The sequence below is a fragment of the Taeniopygia guttata genome, chromosome 2, assembly GCF_048771995.1.
Source record: "Taeniopygia guttata chromosome 2, bTaeGut7.mat, whole genome shotgun sequence".
NCBI lineage: Eukaryota > Metazoa > Chordata > Aves > Passeriformes > Estrildidae > Taeniopygia > Taeniopygia guttata.
The window spans coordinates 69,588,325-69,608,724 of NC_133026.1; the positions used below are offsets into that span (position 1 = coordinate 69,588,325).

The 20,400-nt window shown below is 38.2% G+C and overlaps 1 protein-coding gene and 2 long non-coding RNA genes across 5 annotated transcripts in view; 1 reads left to right on the top strand and 2 right to left on the bottom strand.

Moving 5' to 3' along the window:
• The window catches only part of CDKAL1 (CDKAL1 threonylcarbamoyladenosine tRNA methylthiotransferase), a 374,946-nt gene extending 361,848 nt beyond the window's left edge, over nt 1-13,098 (top strand). For all 3 annotated transcript variants that reach the window (XM_002191079.7, XM_072924178.1, XM_030265571.4), the window contains one exon: nt 12,096-13,098. In XM_002191079.7, coding sequence (XP_002191115.5) covers nt 12,096-12,302 — 207 coding nt within the window. In that variant the 3' untranslated portion in view covers nt 12,303-13,098. The remainder of the gene's footprint in view (nt 1-12,095) is intronic.
• Nucleotides 3,708-4,702, bottom strand: LOC121469486 (uncharacterized). Its single transcript, XR_012053945.1, has 3 exons — nt 4,238-4,702; nt 4,003-4,118; nt 3,708-3,892 (listed from the first exon to the last, which is right to left on the bottom strand). It is a non-coding gene; the product is annotated as an uncharacterized lncRNA (long non-coding RNA).
• Nucleotides 13,099-14,676: 1,578 nt separating the features above from the next.
• Nucleotides 14,677-19,725, bottom strand: LOC140682335 (uncharacterized). The gene is made up of 2 exons (XR_012053944.1): nt 19,361-19,725; nt 14,677-18,145 (listed from the first exon to the last, which is right to left on the bottom strand). It is a non-coding gene; the product is annotated as an uncharacterized lncRNA (long non-coding RNA).
• Nucleotides 19,726-20,400: the final 675 nt, after the last annotated feature.

Consider the following 20,400-nt stretch of genomic DNA (forward strand, 5'->3'; position numbering starts at 1 on the left):
AGCTTTTAATCACTAAGGTAACAAGCACTGGTATGAAGTAATTTTTAATTAAGATACAGTGGTATAAAGTCAAAACCGAGGTTATTCTACACATTCATTAATGCCACTATGGTATGAAAGAAATAATACGGATTTTTCTCATTCTTTATTGTAGAAAAGGGCCGATAATTTATAAATTAAAAGCATACAGTAAAAATGTTTATAAATATTTTTCTAGAAGAAATGTACATTTTTAGTTGTTCTTGGTGATGGCAATCAACACAGAATAATTAAGGATCCAAAGGCAGGCCATTTTTGATGTAGATAGCTCATCAGCCCATAAGAAAATAGTTAATCCCAAATTTCTGGCTCAACTTAATTCAGCAAATGAGTGTTGGTTTTACAGTGCTATCAGATTTTCTTTTCCTTTTTTACCTGGTCTTATCAGTAGAAACACTATTTTGTGAGTCTTGGCCTGTAAAGAACGCCTCTCTACTTGTGTGTGAGACTGTTGTCTTTATTCCAGGGCAGAAATGGCCAGCCTCTGTCATGGGACAACCTAAAGAGTTGGCCTGGCTCATATGGTGTTATCCAATACCCTCTTTTCTAAGGGCTGCCAGGTCAGTGTCATCTATGTGGGAGAACTTGTGATGTATAGAGCAGGAGAGCTTGTAGCTGTTAATTACACGACACATATTTCTGTCTCGCTGGGTGATTGGTAAGATGGCAGTCTAAGCTCTTGGTAGACCCATGTGACCTCTCAAAAAGGTTTGACCACCCAAGTACTACAACCTGACATGGTTGTGTGATTGATAAATGGTGAAAGGAATGAAACCTGACTGGCTTAGAGAGCCAGATGTCGAATGCAAAACAGAAAGAAAAAGTCCCATGGAAATTACTATTATTTTTTTTTAGTCTCAGTATAATCAAAGGGTCCTTGACACAGTATTATGTGAGAAAATTATTCACTAAATGTCTTGGCTTTCAAATTGATAGATTCTTCTTCATACCTATATATACATATATCTGTACTGTAGCAGAATTCGAACAAATGCTCCATTTTGGATTGGAGTGCTTTGGAAATGTTTGTGAAATTTGTGAAAGTACTTTTGGTGGAACAAAAATGTCTAGGCAGTATACTCAAGTTCTTTTTGTCAAAAAAATCACATAGCTGCAACAACTACCTTTGCATAATATCGAACAGATGGATTTCTGGTCCTGAGGAAAGGGTCCTGTTACCAGGACTAGAGGATTTTTTTTAACTCTTGGTCCTTGTTTTGACATGACTTCACATGTGATTGTTAAGTCATTTCAGTCAGTGTGACTGTGATTTATCTTATCCGTATGGAAACTATTTTGCAATTCTCACATACAAAATCTCTGATAAGTGCAGATAACATAATTTTCATACAAAAAGGACAGCTGTGAATATCCATTTCTGAAACAGATCGTTTTTTCAAAATACAAGAACTTTAATTTGGTAAAATGATGGAAGTGGTGCTTAGAATGACAGGAATTCTTTTCTGTTTTCAGCTCATGCATCTCTTGTCCAAAGAAATGTTAGTTCATTATTTTTTTCAGTGAGGAGTGCTTAAGATTCTGTAGCATAATCAGATTTTGTCACAGAACCACAGGGGAAAGCCAGATGTGCTGCTCTTAAAAGCTGGAAAGGAGTGAATTATACTTGTGGGAGTATCTTGTGTGATAAAAGAAAACTGTTGTAGTGCTGTTAAGCTTTAGTATGGAGACATGAAACCTTTTAAAATCTAAACCCATCTATTTGTTAAAGACTACATTAAGCCCTAGAGTTGTCATCCCTGTGGGCTTGTATTTTTCACCCCTGTGGACACCTGGTATATGTTTGCAACTTTCAGGTCATCATCTGTTTTATTGATATTTTTCTCACTTTTTTGTTACTTCTCCTGGTTTGTGTAACTACTGCATGTCATTTGGAGTTACAGGAGTACAGGTTGCTCAGCAGGGTGTTGGAATTAAATAGATCATTGAGGCCGTGGTCTGGCCTTTCCCTCAGAAGAAGCAGTGATTTACATTTGAGTGAGGGTTTTTTTACCAGTCCTTGCTGTTCTCGCTGTTGAAGTGAGTAGTTCAAAAGTTACTAGGATACACAGAGGTACTGAAATCATTTGGAGGACACAACTTGTCCAGGAGTCAATTCCTGTCAAATACTTATATTCACCTAGAAACAAAAGCAACAGCAAAATATGAGAGAAAGGTGTATTAAAATATTATGGGCTGTATTCTCACAGACAGTAGCCTTTTCTAAACAGAGGAAAGTCTAACAATCCTCATTTCTGTGTAAATGCCAGCTGTACTGTGTTTCAGTCTTTTATTAGGTGCTTATGCAGCATTTTCACACGTGTCCATGTGCAAATTTTTATGCACAGAGCTAGTATCAGAATCTTTAGTATCAGAATCTTTTGGATTGGAAAAGACCTTCCAGACAGATGGACAGATCATCAAGTCCAGCCACTAACCCAGGACTGCCAAGTCCACCGCTAAACAATGTCCCCACATGCCATATCCACACACCTTCTAAATACCTGCTGGGACAGTGACTCAGCCACTTCCCTGGGCAGCCTGTTCCAATGCTTGACAACCTTTTGGGTAAAAATTTTTTTCTTAGTGTCCAATTTAATAAGCTACTGTTAGATATTTTTCCTCTTCATTGTTTGTCATGTAATATTAGTGTTCTTACATGCCTTTTAAACCTCTCTTTCAAGGGAGTTACTTATTTTTTTCTAACCTTTCCTGTGACCTCCATAACTAAATTTCTGAGTGCTTAAGAAACAGTTCTAAGTTTATGTTTACATTATCCTCCTGAAATGTAGCTTTTGTCTTCCCATTTCACAGATGATGATGAGGTAGATATTTAAAGTGTCTACTAGAAGGTTAGTCTGGAGAACAGATTTGATGGTGGCCAGATAAAGATGCTTGGAAACAAATACTTAAAATTATTAAAATTTTGTAGCATGTATTCAAGCAAGCTGCAGTGTTTACTTTTCAGTATTTAAGACAACTCCAGGGGACTATATAGCGAAGAAAAAGAGGAAATTCGTATTTTCTACTTCACGGTTAATTCCAGAAGAACTGAATTTCTCCTCAAGAGCTAATACTCAGAATTATCAGGTACAACCTGATAGAGCACACTGTGCAACACTCATGTGGGAGAAGACTGAGGTCCAATGGGTATAAATGGTCAGTATTTGAGCATGACAGGGTGCAAGTCCCTGCTCAGGCGCTCCAGTCCTGTACAACTGCAGAGGTTTGGTCAGACCACCCTGTGAACGATACGAAGTCTCTCCTGAGGGTAGATATTTGTTCCAGCCTGCAGATTGGATACTTACTGTTCTTTGATGTCTTAGACAGAGTGCCAAGGTGCTATCATGATTATCTAGCATAAAATACACTGCAAGCCAAGAAAGGTTTTTCTCATGTAATCTTTCTTATGGGGAAGGGCTGACAAATCATTTGTGGTGACTGGGGATAGAGAGATTGTGTTAGAGCAGTTGGGCTTGCTAATCACAGAAAGTAACCATTGTTTGATGTTTCCATGAGAGAGCCTTCCATTAACTGCAGCTGAACTTGACTGAGTGTGAAATTAAAAAGGAGACACAGATTTCCAGACACTCCCTCAGGTGCTCAAAAGTATTCTAACTGGCACTGTGGGAGACCTCCTAAAACAACTAAGGAAAGAGGCCACAACAATGTGAAAAGAAAACCTTTTGTTTTATCACTGAACCCACAAAGTTGGTCAAGATCAGTCACACTGTATTAACTGTAAATTTTAGACTTTACATTAAATGCTTCTTTCTGCCAAGGTCTGGTTCCAGCTGTGCTTGGTGAGCATCTGCACTCCCAGGGACTGGAGGTGTTTAATCCTAGACAGGAAAGTCTGTGAAAATAAATGTAAGATAAATTGTCAGGAGACTGCATATTAAGGCATTGTCTAGCTTTTAGAAAATTATTTTAAAATTTCAGCTTGACAGACATAAAAGATTTTACAGGCTATGTTGGCTTTTGCTGGCAGCTGGAATCTGAGACAGGAATTGTAGAGACCCGATTGCTGGCTTGCATTGTGGCACTGGAGGCACTTCCATCTTCTTTATTTTTTTCCCTCCCTGTAAAATGAGGGAGGCATATAGATCCGACAGATACCTACTGGAATTAAATTTGAAACTCTGGAACCTAGTATCATTGCAAAGTGTTTAAAATGCTCTTTTAAAACCATGTTTATTACCCATAATATGGAAGTGTAAGAAGGGCTGTATCCTTTGTCTCTGAGGTTGTTGTATTATATAAATCTCTGAGGAGCATTCCATTTTAATGCTTGGTTCTGTAGGAAGAAATGAAAACACCATAAATTCAGGATTATGACATATTCTAGGATTAAGGGGGAGGCTTTTAGCCAAGAATATGTACATATATCAGTTTATTCTACTTTGTTGTATGTGAAAGATCTTTGAAATCTTTCCTGATTTTGAGAGAAAACATCCCTTGAGTAAAACCAGTATTACTCATTTCACTGTTGAGACGTGAATATCATTCAGTTATATTGGTGGTTCTTGTGACATGAATATACATTTTCAGATCTAGCTATCCATTTTACTGGGGTACTCCTTCTGATGAAAACCTTTTGTGTCTTTGCCTGTAGCTACCATTGACCTCCACATAATTGTCGCTGTTGTTTCAAGATTTAAAATGGAAGCAAAAAGGTGATGGCCTCTGAAAGCTTGTGCTGTGAAAAAAGTATACCATATTTCATGTAATATTCTCACTTGTAGAGCAGACTTTGAACATTCACATGCTGTCTTTCTTTCCTCATACAACAAAACAAACTGGGAAAATTACTGTATTATAAACACAACCTTAAAATTCTTATTTTAAAAAAACACCCCACCCTGGGAAAAAAAAAAAAAATCTCAGTGATCCTTTAAAGAAGGAGCAAGCTGGAATCCTATGGAATGGCATGTAATAACACAGGTCGTGGTATGCATACTGAAAAATGATATCTAGTGTTACTACAAGTTAATATGCATCCTGTAATTCACTGTAATGTATTTTCAAAGCCATGAAGCCTGTGCTGGTGATCTCTAGGAAGCAGATTTGTCTGTTAGCCAACTAATTACCAAATAAGTGCCCAAAGCAAGTACCTGCCATCTCCTTCATAAAACTGTCCAATGCACAGGAAGAGAAATAGTGACAGAAGCCCATCCTGAATTTAACCACATTGTGCTGCTATGTTCATTCTTCATTTCAAGTTATTGCTTGGTTGACTGTGATTTTTGAAACACAAACTTTTTCTCTTTAGAAGATCTCTCAGTTCTGTTGTGGTTGCAGGTGCTGGCTGGAATGCTGGTTGTCGTGTCCTTTGATTCTGTCAGAGTGATTGATACCCCACACACCTTATTACAAGAAAAATAAAGCTCAGAATCCAGGCATCACACTGTTTTTTTAAAGATGTCGTGTCTGACCTTGAATGACAGGTTATTTTGACAGTGCAGCGTTTGTGTAGTGGAATGATACTGAGTCATTAAGTTTAATAGAAGCACAAAATACAAATATGTAAAAAAAGAGTCAAGTCCTGTCTGGAAACATTTATTGGTAAATATAAAGAAACAGGCTAAAACAAGTGAGTATAATGAAAAACAGCACAAGACTGTGTTTTAAACATTTTGGAGGTGGTTTTTGGCTTGTGTTTTGACAATTGGTTGTTTCTCTTGTTTTTGCTTCTTTTGCTTATTGACTTTTAGGTTGTTTCCTTCCTGCTCAAAGTGTACATCACAAAGGAAGTTATTTTAAAAGCCCCAGTTTCTCAGCCTTCTGTCTAGCATCTAAGTGCTTTTTAAATTTTCAGGGCTGATTGAAGGAATAATCTGAAAGACTGGAGGAGGAAAAAGAAGTAGGTAGGCAAGGGTCTACTCTTAGGTAAGAACATGGAAGAGAGCAGGGAGATGTCTGCCAAGAAAAACACCAATGCAGCCATACAGTAATGGTGGGAATTTACAGAGAGAAAATTAATTCATTTTATACTCCTAAATAGGAATATTAAAATTTGAATTTAATGTTAATGTAGGAGGAGGAAGTTCCAGATGTGTGTCTGTATGACATGATTTGTGTTCCTAGTGGCATCTCTGCCTTTGTTTATTTGAGAGACTGCATGATCAGATGATGCAAGAGAGAAATGAGGAGAAGTAGAAGGAAAAGAGAATGGACAGGAGGAACTACTATAGTAGTAATCAAGGTAAAAGTTGAGTAGTGAGCAAAGTGTTTTTTTCTATGCTGATCAAAGGAATCAGACAGATCATGCAGGTGTTACTGGAAAGAACACAGACTTTGCTGACTTGTTGTGCAGGTCGGGGCAGGCCCCAGTTAAAAATGGTCTCCATAAAGGATGACAGCTGGAAGGAACTGTCAGATTTAATGCAGATGAGCTTAAGGTCAATCGATCTCAACAGCCTCCCATTTTTACCTCTATAACTGTATTTGGTCCAGCTTCTAGGAGTATTGCTGACCTGCTTTGGCTGGGTCATTTGCAGTGATCTTGATGTAAATGAGGAGCTGGGAACTGTAAGGAGTTCAGATTTGGATCACAGAGCTGGTCAGGGGCCAGAGCAGCTGGCTGTGAGGAGCAGCTGAGGCTTGTTCAGGGCTGGAGCAGGGGTGGCTTCAGGAGACCTCAGCAGAGACCTCCCAGTGCCTGCACAGGGGTTCCTGACAAGACCAAGGCAGGTGCTTCCCTTTGGCACATGGGGGAGGATGAGAGACTGGGCCTAGGTTGAAATGAGTGCTTCAGATGGATATAAAGAGAAGCATTTTCCCATGAATGGGCTCCAGCAGGGGAACAAAGGTGCAGAGAGGTTGTGGTGTCCATCCCTGGATGTTTTCAAAACCCAAAAAGAAGAAATAACATGAAATTCCTTTGCAAAAGGAACTGGCTGCTTTATTTTTTTTATCAAGGTTTCTCATTTTTTAAAAATGGTTAAGTAAACTCTGTGTGTATTGGAATTCCTAGGAATGGTGTACAGCTGATAACATCTGACACAAGCATGCTTATAGACAGCATTTTCTTTTAACAGCATCATACTGGACATTCATTGAAATACATGATGACAGGGATGCTTCTTATAGGAATTACCATGTTAATTCCATTAGAAAAAAAATATTTTCTGTGCCATTTATTTTGTAATTTAAGATCAGCATTCCACATTTGCAGAAGGCTGGTAGAATTTTAAAAGTAATAAATCAAAGGAGTTTTCTTAATACCTACAGAGCTAAGTGTGTCTTCCAGAACTATTAAATGAAACTAAATTGACATATTTTTGGATGTGTAATCTCTGTGACCTTCAGTAACTGTTTGTTTCTTTAAATCTGAAAAATGCCTTTAAAGTGTAATAGCCCAGAGTTTCAAATAGTGCAGCAGGAGATGTAATGCATATTTTAACATGTTTTGTTTAAATTTGTCACACAGACTTGTTGTGCATGATTATGCAAAAGTCCGTGTTTTTAAAGCCAGTAGTACAAGTGTGTGATGTACTTGGTTGGGCTAAAAAATTCAGAAGTCTAATTTATCTTGAGATATGCTCAGTCAAGAAGTTTTTCACAGCAGTTAGCTAACACTTCCAAGCTCTAACAGTGCCCCTGAGCCATAAAAGAAATTTGCATGTAAGAAATGTTTTGAATCTATTAAAACCTCAGCTCAGAGCTAAAGAGTTTCTCTTATGTCTTTGTTGACTAACATGAAGTGAGATCTTACAAAAAGCTAGGTTGTGATCGACAGATGCCAAATCTTAGGTTTTGATGTGATTATATTTTCTTCCATGCACGGTGGTTTGCTCTGGGACTCGAGTTTCAGAAAGACAGCAATCAATGGGCCTGTGCAAGAGTACACAAACTATATTACTCCTGGCAGTCGTCAAGGCAGAATTATTCAAAAAATAATCTGAAATGCATTTGATCATACACTAGAAGTTTTAATAATTTATATTATACCTTATTAGCAAAGTCTTGTGTTTACTCTATGACTGCCAAAACAAGATGAAAGGCTGCCTCCATGGAAATACAAGATTCTTAGCTCAAAGTCTCTGTCTGTGCATTTCACTTTGGTAATTTCCCTTCCTTTCCTCATTTTGATTAACAGTATATAATTTTAAATCTTAAAGTACCTTTTCCTTCATTGTGGTGCTATTTAGTAAGAGCAATACTTAACAAGTCTACCAAAGAGTTTGTGGCCTATCAAGACTGAAACTAGTATAAACACATATTTTTGAAACTTCTTTACCTTAGGCCTTCCTCTCAGCATTTTTTTTTTTTTTTGTTAAAAGAGTCTTTGAATTTTATTCTAAATTCCACTGAAATTAATCATTATGGTAATCTTTCTAACTCTTGCAGCTACAAAAGTGTGATTTCTGAGCTCAGCTTAAGGAACTGTTGCACTCTGACTAGTGATTGTATGTGGTAAATATCACAGCTATATCAGAATATTAGGTCAGAATATTACAGCAATTACTTAAAGATTTCCTTGGAAAGCTAATGCACTGTGAATATTTTATCTAGAGACAGAGATACAAATAAGGACTGTTCAGAATTAATCCTTCAATTAAGTGAGAGCATGGTGAGTGGACAGTGTAAATGCTAGTTCAAAAAATGAGATCTTTACCTCCACCGAGGTTTTTTACACCAAATTTAGAATCATAGAATATAATCATAGAATGATTATATGATATATACAGTGTTTTTCACTAACATGGCTGTTCATATAAGCAGTTCTTCCAGCTGTGTGCCTGGAAGAACTGCTTATATTCTTGACAGGCCCATCCCTGTTGCCCAGACTATGGCAAGGGCCACTCAGTCCTTACTCAGGAGGGAGAGGATGCAGTGACACGGTCCCTTTGCAGAGCTCCTCTTCCCACTGGCGAATTTGTGCTCTGTCTCACCGAGTGGCACGACAGGCTCTGAGGAAGAGGCATCCACCTGCAGGTGTCTCTGAGTGATTATCCTGGGTTTAAAAGCCCTTTACAAATCTCAGGATTGAAAAGACTGTTATATCCTACAGGAGCCTTTTAGTCACAAGGAGACAGATGTACCTTTTTTTTTACAGATGCACATTCTGTGATGATAATGAGGGAAATTTTCATGGAAACCTGTGGCATTACTCATGTGTCAGGCAGAATTTTGGGCCAAACCAGAGAACAGTGCTTAGAAAACATGAATCAGATGAATACACTCTTTACTTTCCTTGAAAGGGCATCTTTGGCAGGATCACCTGAAGAGGTGTACATTGTCAAACAGAAACACAGCATGTTTAAGAGGTAAGCTGTGATGTCTTTAAGAAAAGGGTCACTTCAGTTTGCAAATTGAGATATTTTTTGTCTCTACCAAAAGAAAACAAAAAATGGGTTTACTGTATCTGTATGGTCATCTCATTTATTGGAAATATGATGAAGTAAGGAAAAAACAGATTTCACAGCTGTGCAGGCTGACTTAGATGAAATGCCACTGGTACTGCTCACCAGCAGCATTCACCACCACTGGAACTTTGTAAACCTTGCTAAAATTTCATGTGTCATTCTGTCCTACCAGCAGTATGCAGCACTACCTAATGCATATGCAGTGCATGTTACAGTAGAGGTGTAAGAAAACACTATGGTAACACAAAAAAGCAGTATAAGCATGATCAAAATTATACCAGCAAGATGAGACTCTTTGGTTTTATGTTGGAAAACAGAAAAACTGTATAACATAAACGAAATGCCAGTGAAACCACTACTGTAAACTATGTTACAGAAACATGATTGGATGCATGAAACACTGATGTGCTTAACTGTTAGTGCAGGGGAAAACTTAAAAGAAGTCTCTCAAAACATTTTACAACTTACAATTTATGTTTGGGGCATTTTGCTGCCTGTCCCTAGTCTTCCTGAGACATGTAGGTAGGAACTAATGCTGAGCATGAAGAGGAGCATTGAGGAGAAGGTCCAACGTTATTTATGAGGTACTGGCCCTTTGTATCTGTTTACCAAGGGATAGCATCTAGTCTTGTATGAGTAAATGACTATGATTTTATCATGCAGTGTAGAAATATTTAATAAGGAGTCAATAGGCTGATTGTAGTCAGCCAAATTTTAAGTCATGATTCAGTGAAAAATAAATCTCAGAAGAAATAAGACTTTAGTTGTACTGATATTTTTACAGCCTTATCCATTCCTTTAAATCACTTTAGCCTTAGTATTAATGTACCAACAATACATGTAAAAACAGGTCATTACCATAAATTAAGCACCTTACATTAGATATCTGTGAGACCTGCAAAGAAAAGAAATGCTTTATAAATGTCTAGAAAGAATAAATTGCAGAAGAATTTTGACTCATTTGTAAAAAATCCTTTATACTGTACATTTTCCAGTTTAATCTGCAGGCAAAGGTTAATCAGCTTTGATTTGGGAGGACAAAATAGCTGTGGCCAAGTGCTAAAATTTCAGATGCCTTAGAAATTGATAAAGCTAAATTAATAGCTTAACAATAGTTTTTGATTAAGTTAATATGTTATGCGCAATATAGACTGGAGTTCTGGAGTGGTGCTGTTACTGTGCCTCACACTGGAGAATTACACCCCAGTGTGCTTGCCTATTTCCTTTCCACTGTTTACCCAGTTGACATTCTTCTAGGTGCTTATGTGTGAGAAGTCATCCTCATTTCATAGTTCACTTGATCAGTAACCCTTTGCCTGTGTGAATTGAGATCTAAGTCAGCAATAACTCAGTTGTTAGAATAGCACTTACTCCAGGCTGTCATTTGTCCCTTTGATGCTTACTTACCTAACCAGTAATAATCATTATTTTCCTTCTACAATTACTCTAATGGAGCTGATTGCTGAAATGGAAAACAGGAGGCAGTTACAGAAGGTTTGAATTGTGCTGTCACACTTTCATGGGCAGGCACCTTTCTTGGAGCTTTGATATTTCTTTGAGTTTGCCCAGATCTATGTTTGGTAAAAGACAGAGTGGGCATCTGGTCTGTATTTCCATGTGGCCCTGATTCAGCTTCTTGGAAACACAAGATTGTCCAGATAGGTACTTTCTGGGTCCCTGATTTATTTTTTACAAAATGTGAAAGGGAAAAAAAGTAAAATGGTTTTATCAAAAACCTTTTTTTAACTGGAAAATTTCAAACCAATTAAAAATCCAGCTGAACTCAATTAAATTCCCAGAAGATTATTCAAATACAGAGGAGGAAAACAGACATGATCAACAGAAATAGTGCATCTTGTGATGCAGCATCATTACACCTTTGTTTAATTACACCTTTATCACTTACATCTCTTGCAATGTTATCAGAGTTTCAATGAATGTTTTTCCTTTTGAGTATCTGCAATACTGAACTGAATAAGGGTGCAAGAGAAAAGAGCCTTTTATTATTTTCACTTGGATTTTCTGCTGAAATAGTGATGCTACATCTATAACTTGTGCTGCAGTTAAAAGACATCATATTCTTGGGGATCTTGGTGCTTGCGGTCAGGTTGGGAATGGTAATGGCAGGCACAGCAGGGAACTGGGATTCAATATACTGAATGAGAAGGTGAGTGTTTTAGCACAGCTGCCTCCTGAGGGTCAGGGGAAAGGAAAAGCCCTTTGGGAGGATTTTCAAGCACCACTGAGCTGGCACACCAGGAGTCGATGATTGACTTTAGAAGATCCCTGCTGTGCAAAGGATTGAGTGTTGTGGTCCCCTTTATCACTGGTTAGACATTGCTTTTGAAGAAGCCAAAAATCGGAAAGTAGTGAGATAGCAACAAAACAAATTTAAAAATAACCATCAGATGACGGTCACTGATGGCAGTGAGGTCTGGAGATTTGTTTCTGTTGCTAACAGCTGCATTGATTTGGCAGTTAATTTCATTAGAAATACTGATTTTGTATGGCATTTATAAGATTCCTGTATGAAAAACTGATGACCTGAGGATGATGCGGTGCAGGTTGAATTGTTGGTTGTGAAAAGGACATTAATTTCACCGAAGTATAAAGAGGAGAGTGTATTTGGTATGCACAATCAGAAAGACAGAACACAGTTTCAATCCTAATGTGTGCATTTCTTCACAGGAGTTCAGACGTTCAGTGCAGAACGGCACAAACTGGAAAGCACAGCCTTCTGCTGAGATCCCAGTGAAAACACGGCTCAGCTCCTGGATGGCTTTGCAGCTGCCATGGCAACAAGAGGGAGGTGGAGTGAAGATCCTGTCTGTCAGCCTGGCTCTGCTGGCAGTTCTTGTTATGTTTTACTATGGAGGAATGAAAACAGAACTGTGAACTGAATGGGGCTTTTATTAAAACAATAAAACTGCTGTTCAAAGTCTTCAAAGGAATCACTTTTACCAACAAATCTTGGTGGTTTTTTTTTTTTTAGGAAAAAAACAGCTAATATAAATTGGGCAATAATTTGTACTCATCCTGTGCCTTTCCTGTCATTCAAAGCAGAGAAGGTTAATAAGCTGTGGGAAGGCCTATCTTGTCAAAACCTGAGATCCTTGCTTGGTAGAACATTGGTAGATCCTTGGTTGGTAGTTTGTTGCATCTTTCCTTTTGTTTTTTTTCCTAGAATGATGCAATGTTTGCATTACATACGTATTGTAAATGCAGGCGAACCCGGTGGGAAGAAATGATGATGTCTGACTCAGTTCAGAAGGCTGAATGATTTCTTTATATAACTATGCTATAACACATTAATATAAAGGAAGATACTGAAACTGCATACTACTTTCTCTAACTACCAAATCTAACTCACAACTCATGACCCTGTTCGCAAGAGTCCAGACACAGGTGGATCTGGTTGGCCATCAGGTTCAAACAATCTCACCAGAATCCAATCAAGCAATCACCCCAGGTAAACAATTCTCCAAGCACATTTCACATGAGAAGAACAAGGAGAAGAAATAGAAATAAGTTTTAAGGAATCTTTCCATTGAGTGATATTGGTCATCTTTTATGAGTAGATTATTTAAAGTTTTCCTAAAGATTTTGCTTGATGCACTGTGATCATTTGATATCTTTTTACATTAGAATGAACACTGCAAGGCCATTAAAGTTTGTTATTTGTTGCTATTTATTTTGTTGTCATGTCTGAAACAATTTTTGCCTGCCATCTTGCATATCTCAACTTCTCAACAAGTTATTAGGCTTTATTAATACAAGAAGAATTATTTTTTTACATAGAAATAGTTCTGAAGGTGTTGGCTTTCTATAACTGAATAGGAAAATGTTGTTCGGGTGTAGAGTTCTGTTAAAATATGGATTTAATACAGTCTGTAGAGTTTATATAATGCTTAGAGAACTACCTGGGAATGTCTTCGTTTTGTGTTGGTTCAGTAAAACAATTATAACACTGTTAGCTGGGGTAATTGCATTTTACACAATGGAAATTCCTAATTACTTTATTCAAGCCATTTTGTCATGAGAGGGTCTCCGCACATCCTGTGAAGCGTGTTGGTGAGCCAGGGATTGGACTGTGTGCCCAGTTCTTCCAGCACTTGACCACATCATATTGTAGGATTGTTCATGCCTTGTCACCTTTCTGAATCTTCATCCAAACTTCCACTTGCAGAGACTGTTTAAAATCATAACACAGGCACTGTTGAGGTTTTTCTTAATGTTTGTGTCATATCCAGATGGAGCTGAGCTGTCTTACATGGCTGTTGGGGTTTAACCCCAGCGGGCAGCTGAGACGCTTGCTCAGCCCCCTGCAGTGGGGTGGGGGCAAGAATCAGAAGAGCAAAAGTGATAAAACTTAGGGGTTGAGGTAAAGACGCTGTAATAGGTAAAGCAAAAGCTGCACATGCAAGCAAAGCAAACCAAGGAAATAAATCCTTCATTACTTTGACAGGCAGGTGCTCAGCCATTCCCAGAAATGCAGAAAAGGCCTTGACTCTGTGCGAGCCCTCCAAAACATAGCCCCAAACCAGTTGCAGTGAAGGAAATTAACTCTATCCCAGTCAAAACCAGTACATTGTCTCTACAGTGCAGAGGAATAGTCCCCCAGTAAGAGTGCTTTGTACCTTATAAATTGGGGATTCATAATAGTTACACACAATTAACCAGGAAGCTCCACCACAATGCTTTTAGCACAGCCTGTAAATTATAACAACAGATGTAACTGTCTTCAGGAAATCAGGTGTGTGATCACTCGAATTTTATATTTCTTATAGCAACCACTGAAAGTCATAAGCCAAGACTCAAAATCTGTGAGTTTTAAAAGAAAAATAACCATACCCATAATTTGCTTCTGTTTGTTGGTGTGCTTTTTTTGTCAAGCTTTTCTGTACAACAAGGAATATATAACAATCAGTAATTTACTTTTTTTTAACAAATCTGAAAGATTCTCAAAAAAAACCCTGCCAACAGGACTCTGGGGATTGAAATTTTCAGGAAAATACCACAGATTGCTAGATTCTCAGGAAAACTGTGGATTGGCAAAATCATTATATCCGAGCCAAACTTTCTCATGTGATGGGAGTAATCTATGCAGATATGTTGTGTGTCTCTAGCATTATCTCTGTCAGCCACTCTAGCTTATCTAATCGTGGCAATTACAGACTCATTGCATCAGCTATTACAGAGATTTACGAAGCTTGTGATTTAGATTCTGTGCATCATTGACTTTAATGGGACCAGCTTATTTTCTTAGAAATAGTGCAATATACTGAAAGAGGCCAAAGAAGACTTTTTAAATGACATTGCCTGCAGTATATTCTTAAACTGAGCTTTAGTCTGATAAGTAGGAAGTGGTGTTTATCAGGTATTTTGTTGCCTTCCTTTGGATTTTGAGAGAGGTTTTTGACACTTTGTGTTGTAAAGCAGCATTGTGTTTGTCATTGTTCTGTTTCTGCGTTCTGTTTATGTGCAAATAAAGCTTCCAAAGCCACTGAGCTGAGCAAATCAGTTCTGGTCAAACAGCTCACCTGGACCAAGCTTGGACTGCCTGGGGCTAGTGGTGCAGCTTGGGAAACCTCAATGGGCGTGGGTTGAACCTTACAAGTGCATCCTCCTCATGGAAAAGTAGATCTGAACACATCTGATCTGTGAGTTCTGATCCTGTTAGGTTCCTTGAATGCCCTAATACCCTGCCAGGTGGCATTTTTAATTTTTACATCAACATTATGTTTGAGACCTACTTCCAAGTATTCCCTCTTTGTAAGCCATCAGGGTGGGTGAGAAATCTGCTGCACTCCAGCTAAACAAGGTCATTGCAGGAAAAGTTACCTCATAGTCAATTGATCCCACTTTCACACATGCTGAACACACTCATCACTAGGGAATGTGTCTGCTAATAAGCAATCTACATTCAATGACCTTTTGTCAGAGCAAAAAAAAGAATATCATTTCCATTTGATACCAAGAAAGTCTCAACTATTTTTCTTAAGTGTTTGTGGTCTCTGAGTTCTCTTTGGCTGTTTCCAATGAGGGATCTTGCAAACCACAGAACCCTGAATAGCAAAGGCATCTTAAATCTGTTGTGAACAGCATTAAGTACATTCGTTTCATTTTCTACTTGTGCATTGTATGCTGGAGGACTTTGTCATTAAAGTCTTTTCATTGTAGCTTTCTAGTAATAGTAGTTTAGAAAAAGAGTGTGACATATAAGAAGTGTTTTATGTAAATCTTGTCTATAAAGCAAGAGAAAGAAGAAAAGGTGCTTTTTGAGAAGATTCACCTCTATTACATCATTCCTTGCACATCTCTGAACATGTGACAGCTACTGTTAATCTAGTTTCACTTCCCGGTTCAACTTCCCATATGGAAGGTTGGAGTGATTTTTGAATAATAGCAGATAATATCAGAAGTGGCAGCAACTGGCAACTCTGACACTAAGCTTGGCTGTGGCCATTACCCAGAATCCTTCTGCTCTTCTTGAGAAGCAATTACAATTTCACAGGTTGGAATTAAAATTCCCTACAGTATGCAGGAGAGTAACTGAAACTGTCAAAGTGATTTCAAGCTGCTAATCTCTTCCTGCTCCAAGAGTGAAAATAGAGCCCCTCTTACCCAGGCACAGATCTGACAACTTAAAAATTCCAGCCTTCCACTATGTTTAAATACATATGGAGAGTGGCTTGATCTGCTCACAGAGGATATCTGTAAAGATGTTATGTCTATGAACATTTGTGTGTTATTAACAAGTCTATCTTTTTTAACTTTAAGATGTAACTTCAGGGATTAAGACGAATATAAAAGAAGTCTTATGCAAGAGCTCTGACAATTTGGAGGAATGAGTAGGCATGTGCCTGTTTGTGTGAGGCTTATTAGAATCTTTATTTATGTTCTCTTGAACATGTATTTTTTGCTAGAAGAATTGCTTACAACTTTCCCAGATTTTATTTTCACAGTTTTATATCCCACATTATATTTTTTGTGCACTATGGTTGATTGTATAGATAGAAACAGAGAGCATTTAGAAACTAAAAAGTAGAGGAAAAAATTGAGGGGCTGTAAAACTAGGGTGCAAAATGAAAAATATTTGTGCAAAAGCTGCAAAGCATGTTTGGTCTAGGAGACATGGACCACAGAGTTAGGAATTGGCTGCAAAATACCATTGGACTTGTTTAGTTATCCACTAGATAATTAAAATCAGAGTCATTGCTGGAAAGTGTTTGTGCAAATATCATTAAATGTCTTTTAGTTCCGTATTTGTTTCATGCATGCTCTTAACATTCAAGTGAATGTTTTTTTCCTTTAAATGAACGTTCTTCAGTGGATGGAAGGGAGATTAATTATGAATAGTCTATTTTCATTTTAATGAAGCCCAATACCATAAAAAAAATCATGTCACTGCAACTGCTGATATCCCAGAGTCCCCTTTTGGGAGTTTGTGGTTATGAATTTGGATCTTTAATGCTGTCCAGTCATGTCCCATGATGGAGAAAGAGTAATATTTGAGTGTCCTTTCAAGACTATTTTGCTAGAGAATATTTAGCAATTATAGCTATTCTTCTTTAAAAAAAAGTCTTAACATGATGTTTTATAGAGGACAATCTGCCCTGCATGGGTTGCTTGATGCTAGTTGTACGTAATGGGGTGAATTTCCATGTTGGTAACTAGAGTGTGATGCAGATTTCTGCCTACAATTTGGCATGCTTTAAATGTCCCATCTGTCTTTGAGTGTGAAAACAGGATAGTTATGCTTAAGTGAGCATAAAATACTGTGTCTACTCTCTTCCTGAGTGGTGTTTGTGGGAAGCGGTGTACAAATGTTAGTTGCCAGTGGGTTACAGATTACAAGAGGAGCTTGGAGATGATGAAGCACACCAAAAAAAGGACCATGATTGTTTGGCACATAATAAGAGTTGGGGATCTGAGAGAAATTAATGTGATGAAATCATGACATGATGGGAAAATTGACTTCTCGTGGTTAGGATATCATTACAGTATAATCTGAAAAATAAAACATCAGTAGTGTTTGGAAGGCTTTGCTGCACAGACACCCTTCCCAACTGCTCATAACTTGGGTTCCTGTGCTGTGTTGGAGCAGTCTGTTCCACCACACTGGTACCACAGTCAGAGAAACACCACCCAGCTCACCTGGCTTCTGGCTGTGAGCTGGGCACACACAGTTTCATGGAGGAGGGCATCACAACTCTGTCCCTCTCACCCTGCTTGTCAGTGCATTACATTTTTTGCTACTCGGTAGGGGAGATGGGTAAACTGCAGCCAGCTAAGAAACTTACTCAGTCCAGTGGCATGCAGTAAATAATCACACTTTTTAATGGTTGTAAGCTTCAGCTTTTTGTTTGGGTTTTAAGTACTTCCATTCCACTGTGAGCCTACATTCTCTCTAAGCCTTCCTTCCAACTGCTTCATCCAAGCCATCAGCACCTCATTTTGTTTTGTGGAAGATGGCTTTTCTTCAGAAGGGTAAGTATTAGTCTGAGTAAGGTGGCTTCTTCCCTGAAAAAAAGAATGCTGCTTCTGAGGTGAAGCTCATTTGCCAGAGATACCACTGCTTGGAATCCATTGTGTTGCAGTGTCTGTTCTTCACCTGTGTGGTGTCTGTCTGCCAGAGCCTTTGGGTTTTGTCAGAAACTCCCGTTTTCTAATAAGCAGGATTAAAAGGCCTCTTCTGTTGTGCTGTATTACTTTTGAACTTGCAAACCCCAGAAATGCTGTAATTCAGAGCGAGAGATAAAACACGTCATTGATGTCAGCTGCACATATTAAATTTGATATCCACTAGTGGCTTTATGAGCTATAAAAGCCAATATCTAGAAATCACCAACTACAAGAAGTCTGTACAAGAGATTACAAAGGGCTGCAGAGTGTTAGTATGAGACTGCAGGAGGAAACAAGAGAGCAAGTTACCAAGTCAGCTGTACAGATAGCCAGTGGCAGAGAGAAAGCTATGTTCACAATCAAGGGACAGCTTAATCTCCAAGTATTATGGTAATATTAAGGAAATTTAGAAAAGACAGATAGCAGCTTGGACAAGCTGCAGCAGCATTATTTTGCTTATGTCCTGCTCGGATTTAGTAGGTGAAAAGGGCAATCTGAATAACATTCTCCAGCAGAAGGATAAAACAGAGCCTAACAGCAGATATCAGCTTTGGATCTGTGAGAAGGAAATTATTTAGAACAAATCAGAACCTCCTGCACTTTCATATCTCCTCCTTATGCTGCTCTGAAGGGACAGCTTGTTTTGATATGGTTTTATTTGGCTTTTTTTTTTTCTGGAAACACATATTCGGGTTCCCAAACCTTTTTTATTTTATCTGACTGAAATAATACTGAAAAAAGTCATTCACTTATGCTTCTGGTTTTAAGATCAGACTCGTTTGCATTCTTTTGCATGCCCTGTGAGCCTGCATCAACCAGCAACCCTTGTAGAAGGGGTGGGATTAATTTTTATATTGATTTGAACCTAAACTGCAAGTTTTCAGTTGGTTTGTGAAGTATTATCAGGGGTATCAAGAAAATTAAGCCTAGCTGACAACAAATTTAATATATTTACTGTCTCTATGTACAATTTGCCAGTGTTGCATACTAAAAATTGTTGAAGTTAACCAATCTAAATCCACTGATAAATTCTTGATTTTTACCAATTTATAGTGTCATTAAAGTCAGACACACAGCTGATTTGATAGCCTTGCCCCAGCATATATCTGCTGTAAGAATTACTGCTGCAGGATGGCATTAGACAGTGCTTTCACCACATCCTCCACAACATCTGCAGTGCAAGAAGAAAAACAAATTATAATCGGCACACAAGAGGCAGTTCCTAAATTTGTAAAGAAGCCACTGTCTCAAGCCTCAACACAAATACTCATGAAAGGATGTGGTAAATTGTAGGTTCTGATTCAGAAAATTCCAATATAAGAATTTACCTGCCATGGTAGAATGGCGGAGGACCTCATCTCTTCCAGGACTGTGAGGCAGCAGTCAACTACCACTGCAGAGGTAGATGAGTCTTATATATTATATACACATTCTATGTGAAGCAGCGGCTTCCAGGGCCAGCCCTTTGTCATCTGTGTTCCTTTCCATAGTCTTTGAAATCCATTCACTTACCATGTGTCCTGCAGGACCCATTTCTGATGTCCTTTAGTGAGCTCTGAAGCTCTTGTGAGTGCATTCTGCAGAGATCCAGGATTACAGCTCCGGCTTTCTGAATCACAGCAGCAGAATGAGCTATTCTGGCCTTTCACATCAAAGTTCTTGTTGTAAGAGGGTTCAATAGTATATTTCCTGTTCTTGCTTCAGACACTGCTGCAAAAGTTGAGTCATCAGCATATAAATACTTTCTTGGCCTCAGAATATCGGATTTTTTTTTTTCTGTGTTGATTGGCTGCCCATTTCATTTCTCTTTCCACACTTACTGACTCATCTAAGAATAATGAAATTGGGTTGCTGCCAATCATACTTCATACTGCTTCAAATGTAGGAATGCTAAGGCAACTCATAAATAGTATCTTATCTGTCAGGAAATCCATGAAACCGAATTTCAAGTCATTCTTGTTCACAGCAGTAGCTTGAGCAAAAGACCTGGAATAGTTTTGGTAATAAAGTCTGGTCCTATGGACAGCCTTGTGCTGTGCTCTCTTATCATGTGCTTGTGAGCAAAGAAATGGAATGAAAGTCTGCTTTGTGGAGAGAACAGGTTTTATTTTGTTTTCGTGGAATATTTATCAATCTGTCCAAACTCACTTGACAGGTAGAATTGACAAGGTCTCCTTGCTTTAAAAAAAATGACAGTTCACTAACTAGTCTGATTTTCTAATTGTCAGAGTTCAGTTATCTAGACATGCTATTCATCTTTCAGGCAGTAAAACCAAGCTGGTGTGATGACCAAAGAAAGCATAAAACTTCTCTTTTCTTAGACACTTCATAGTTGGTTAGAAAGCATAGTTTTGGCCTTATGGAAGAG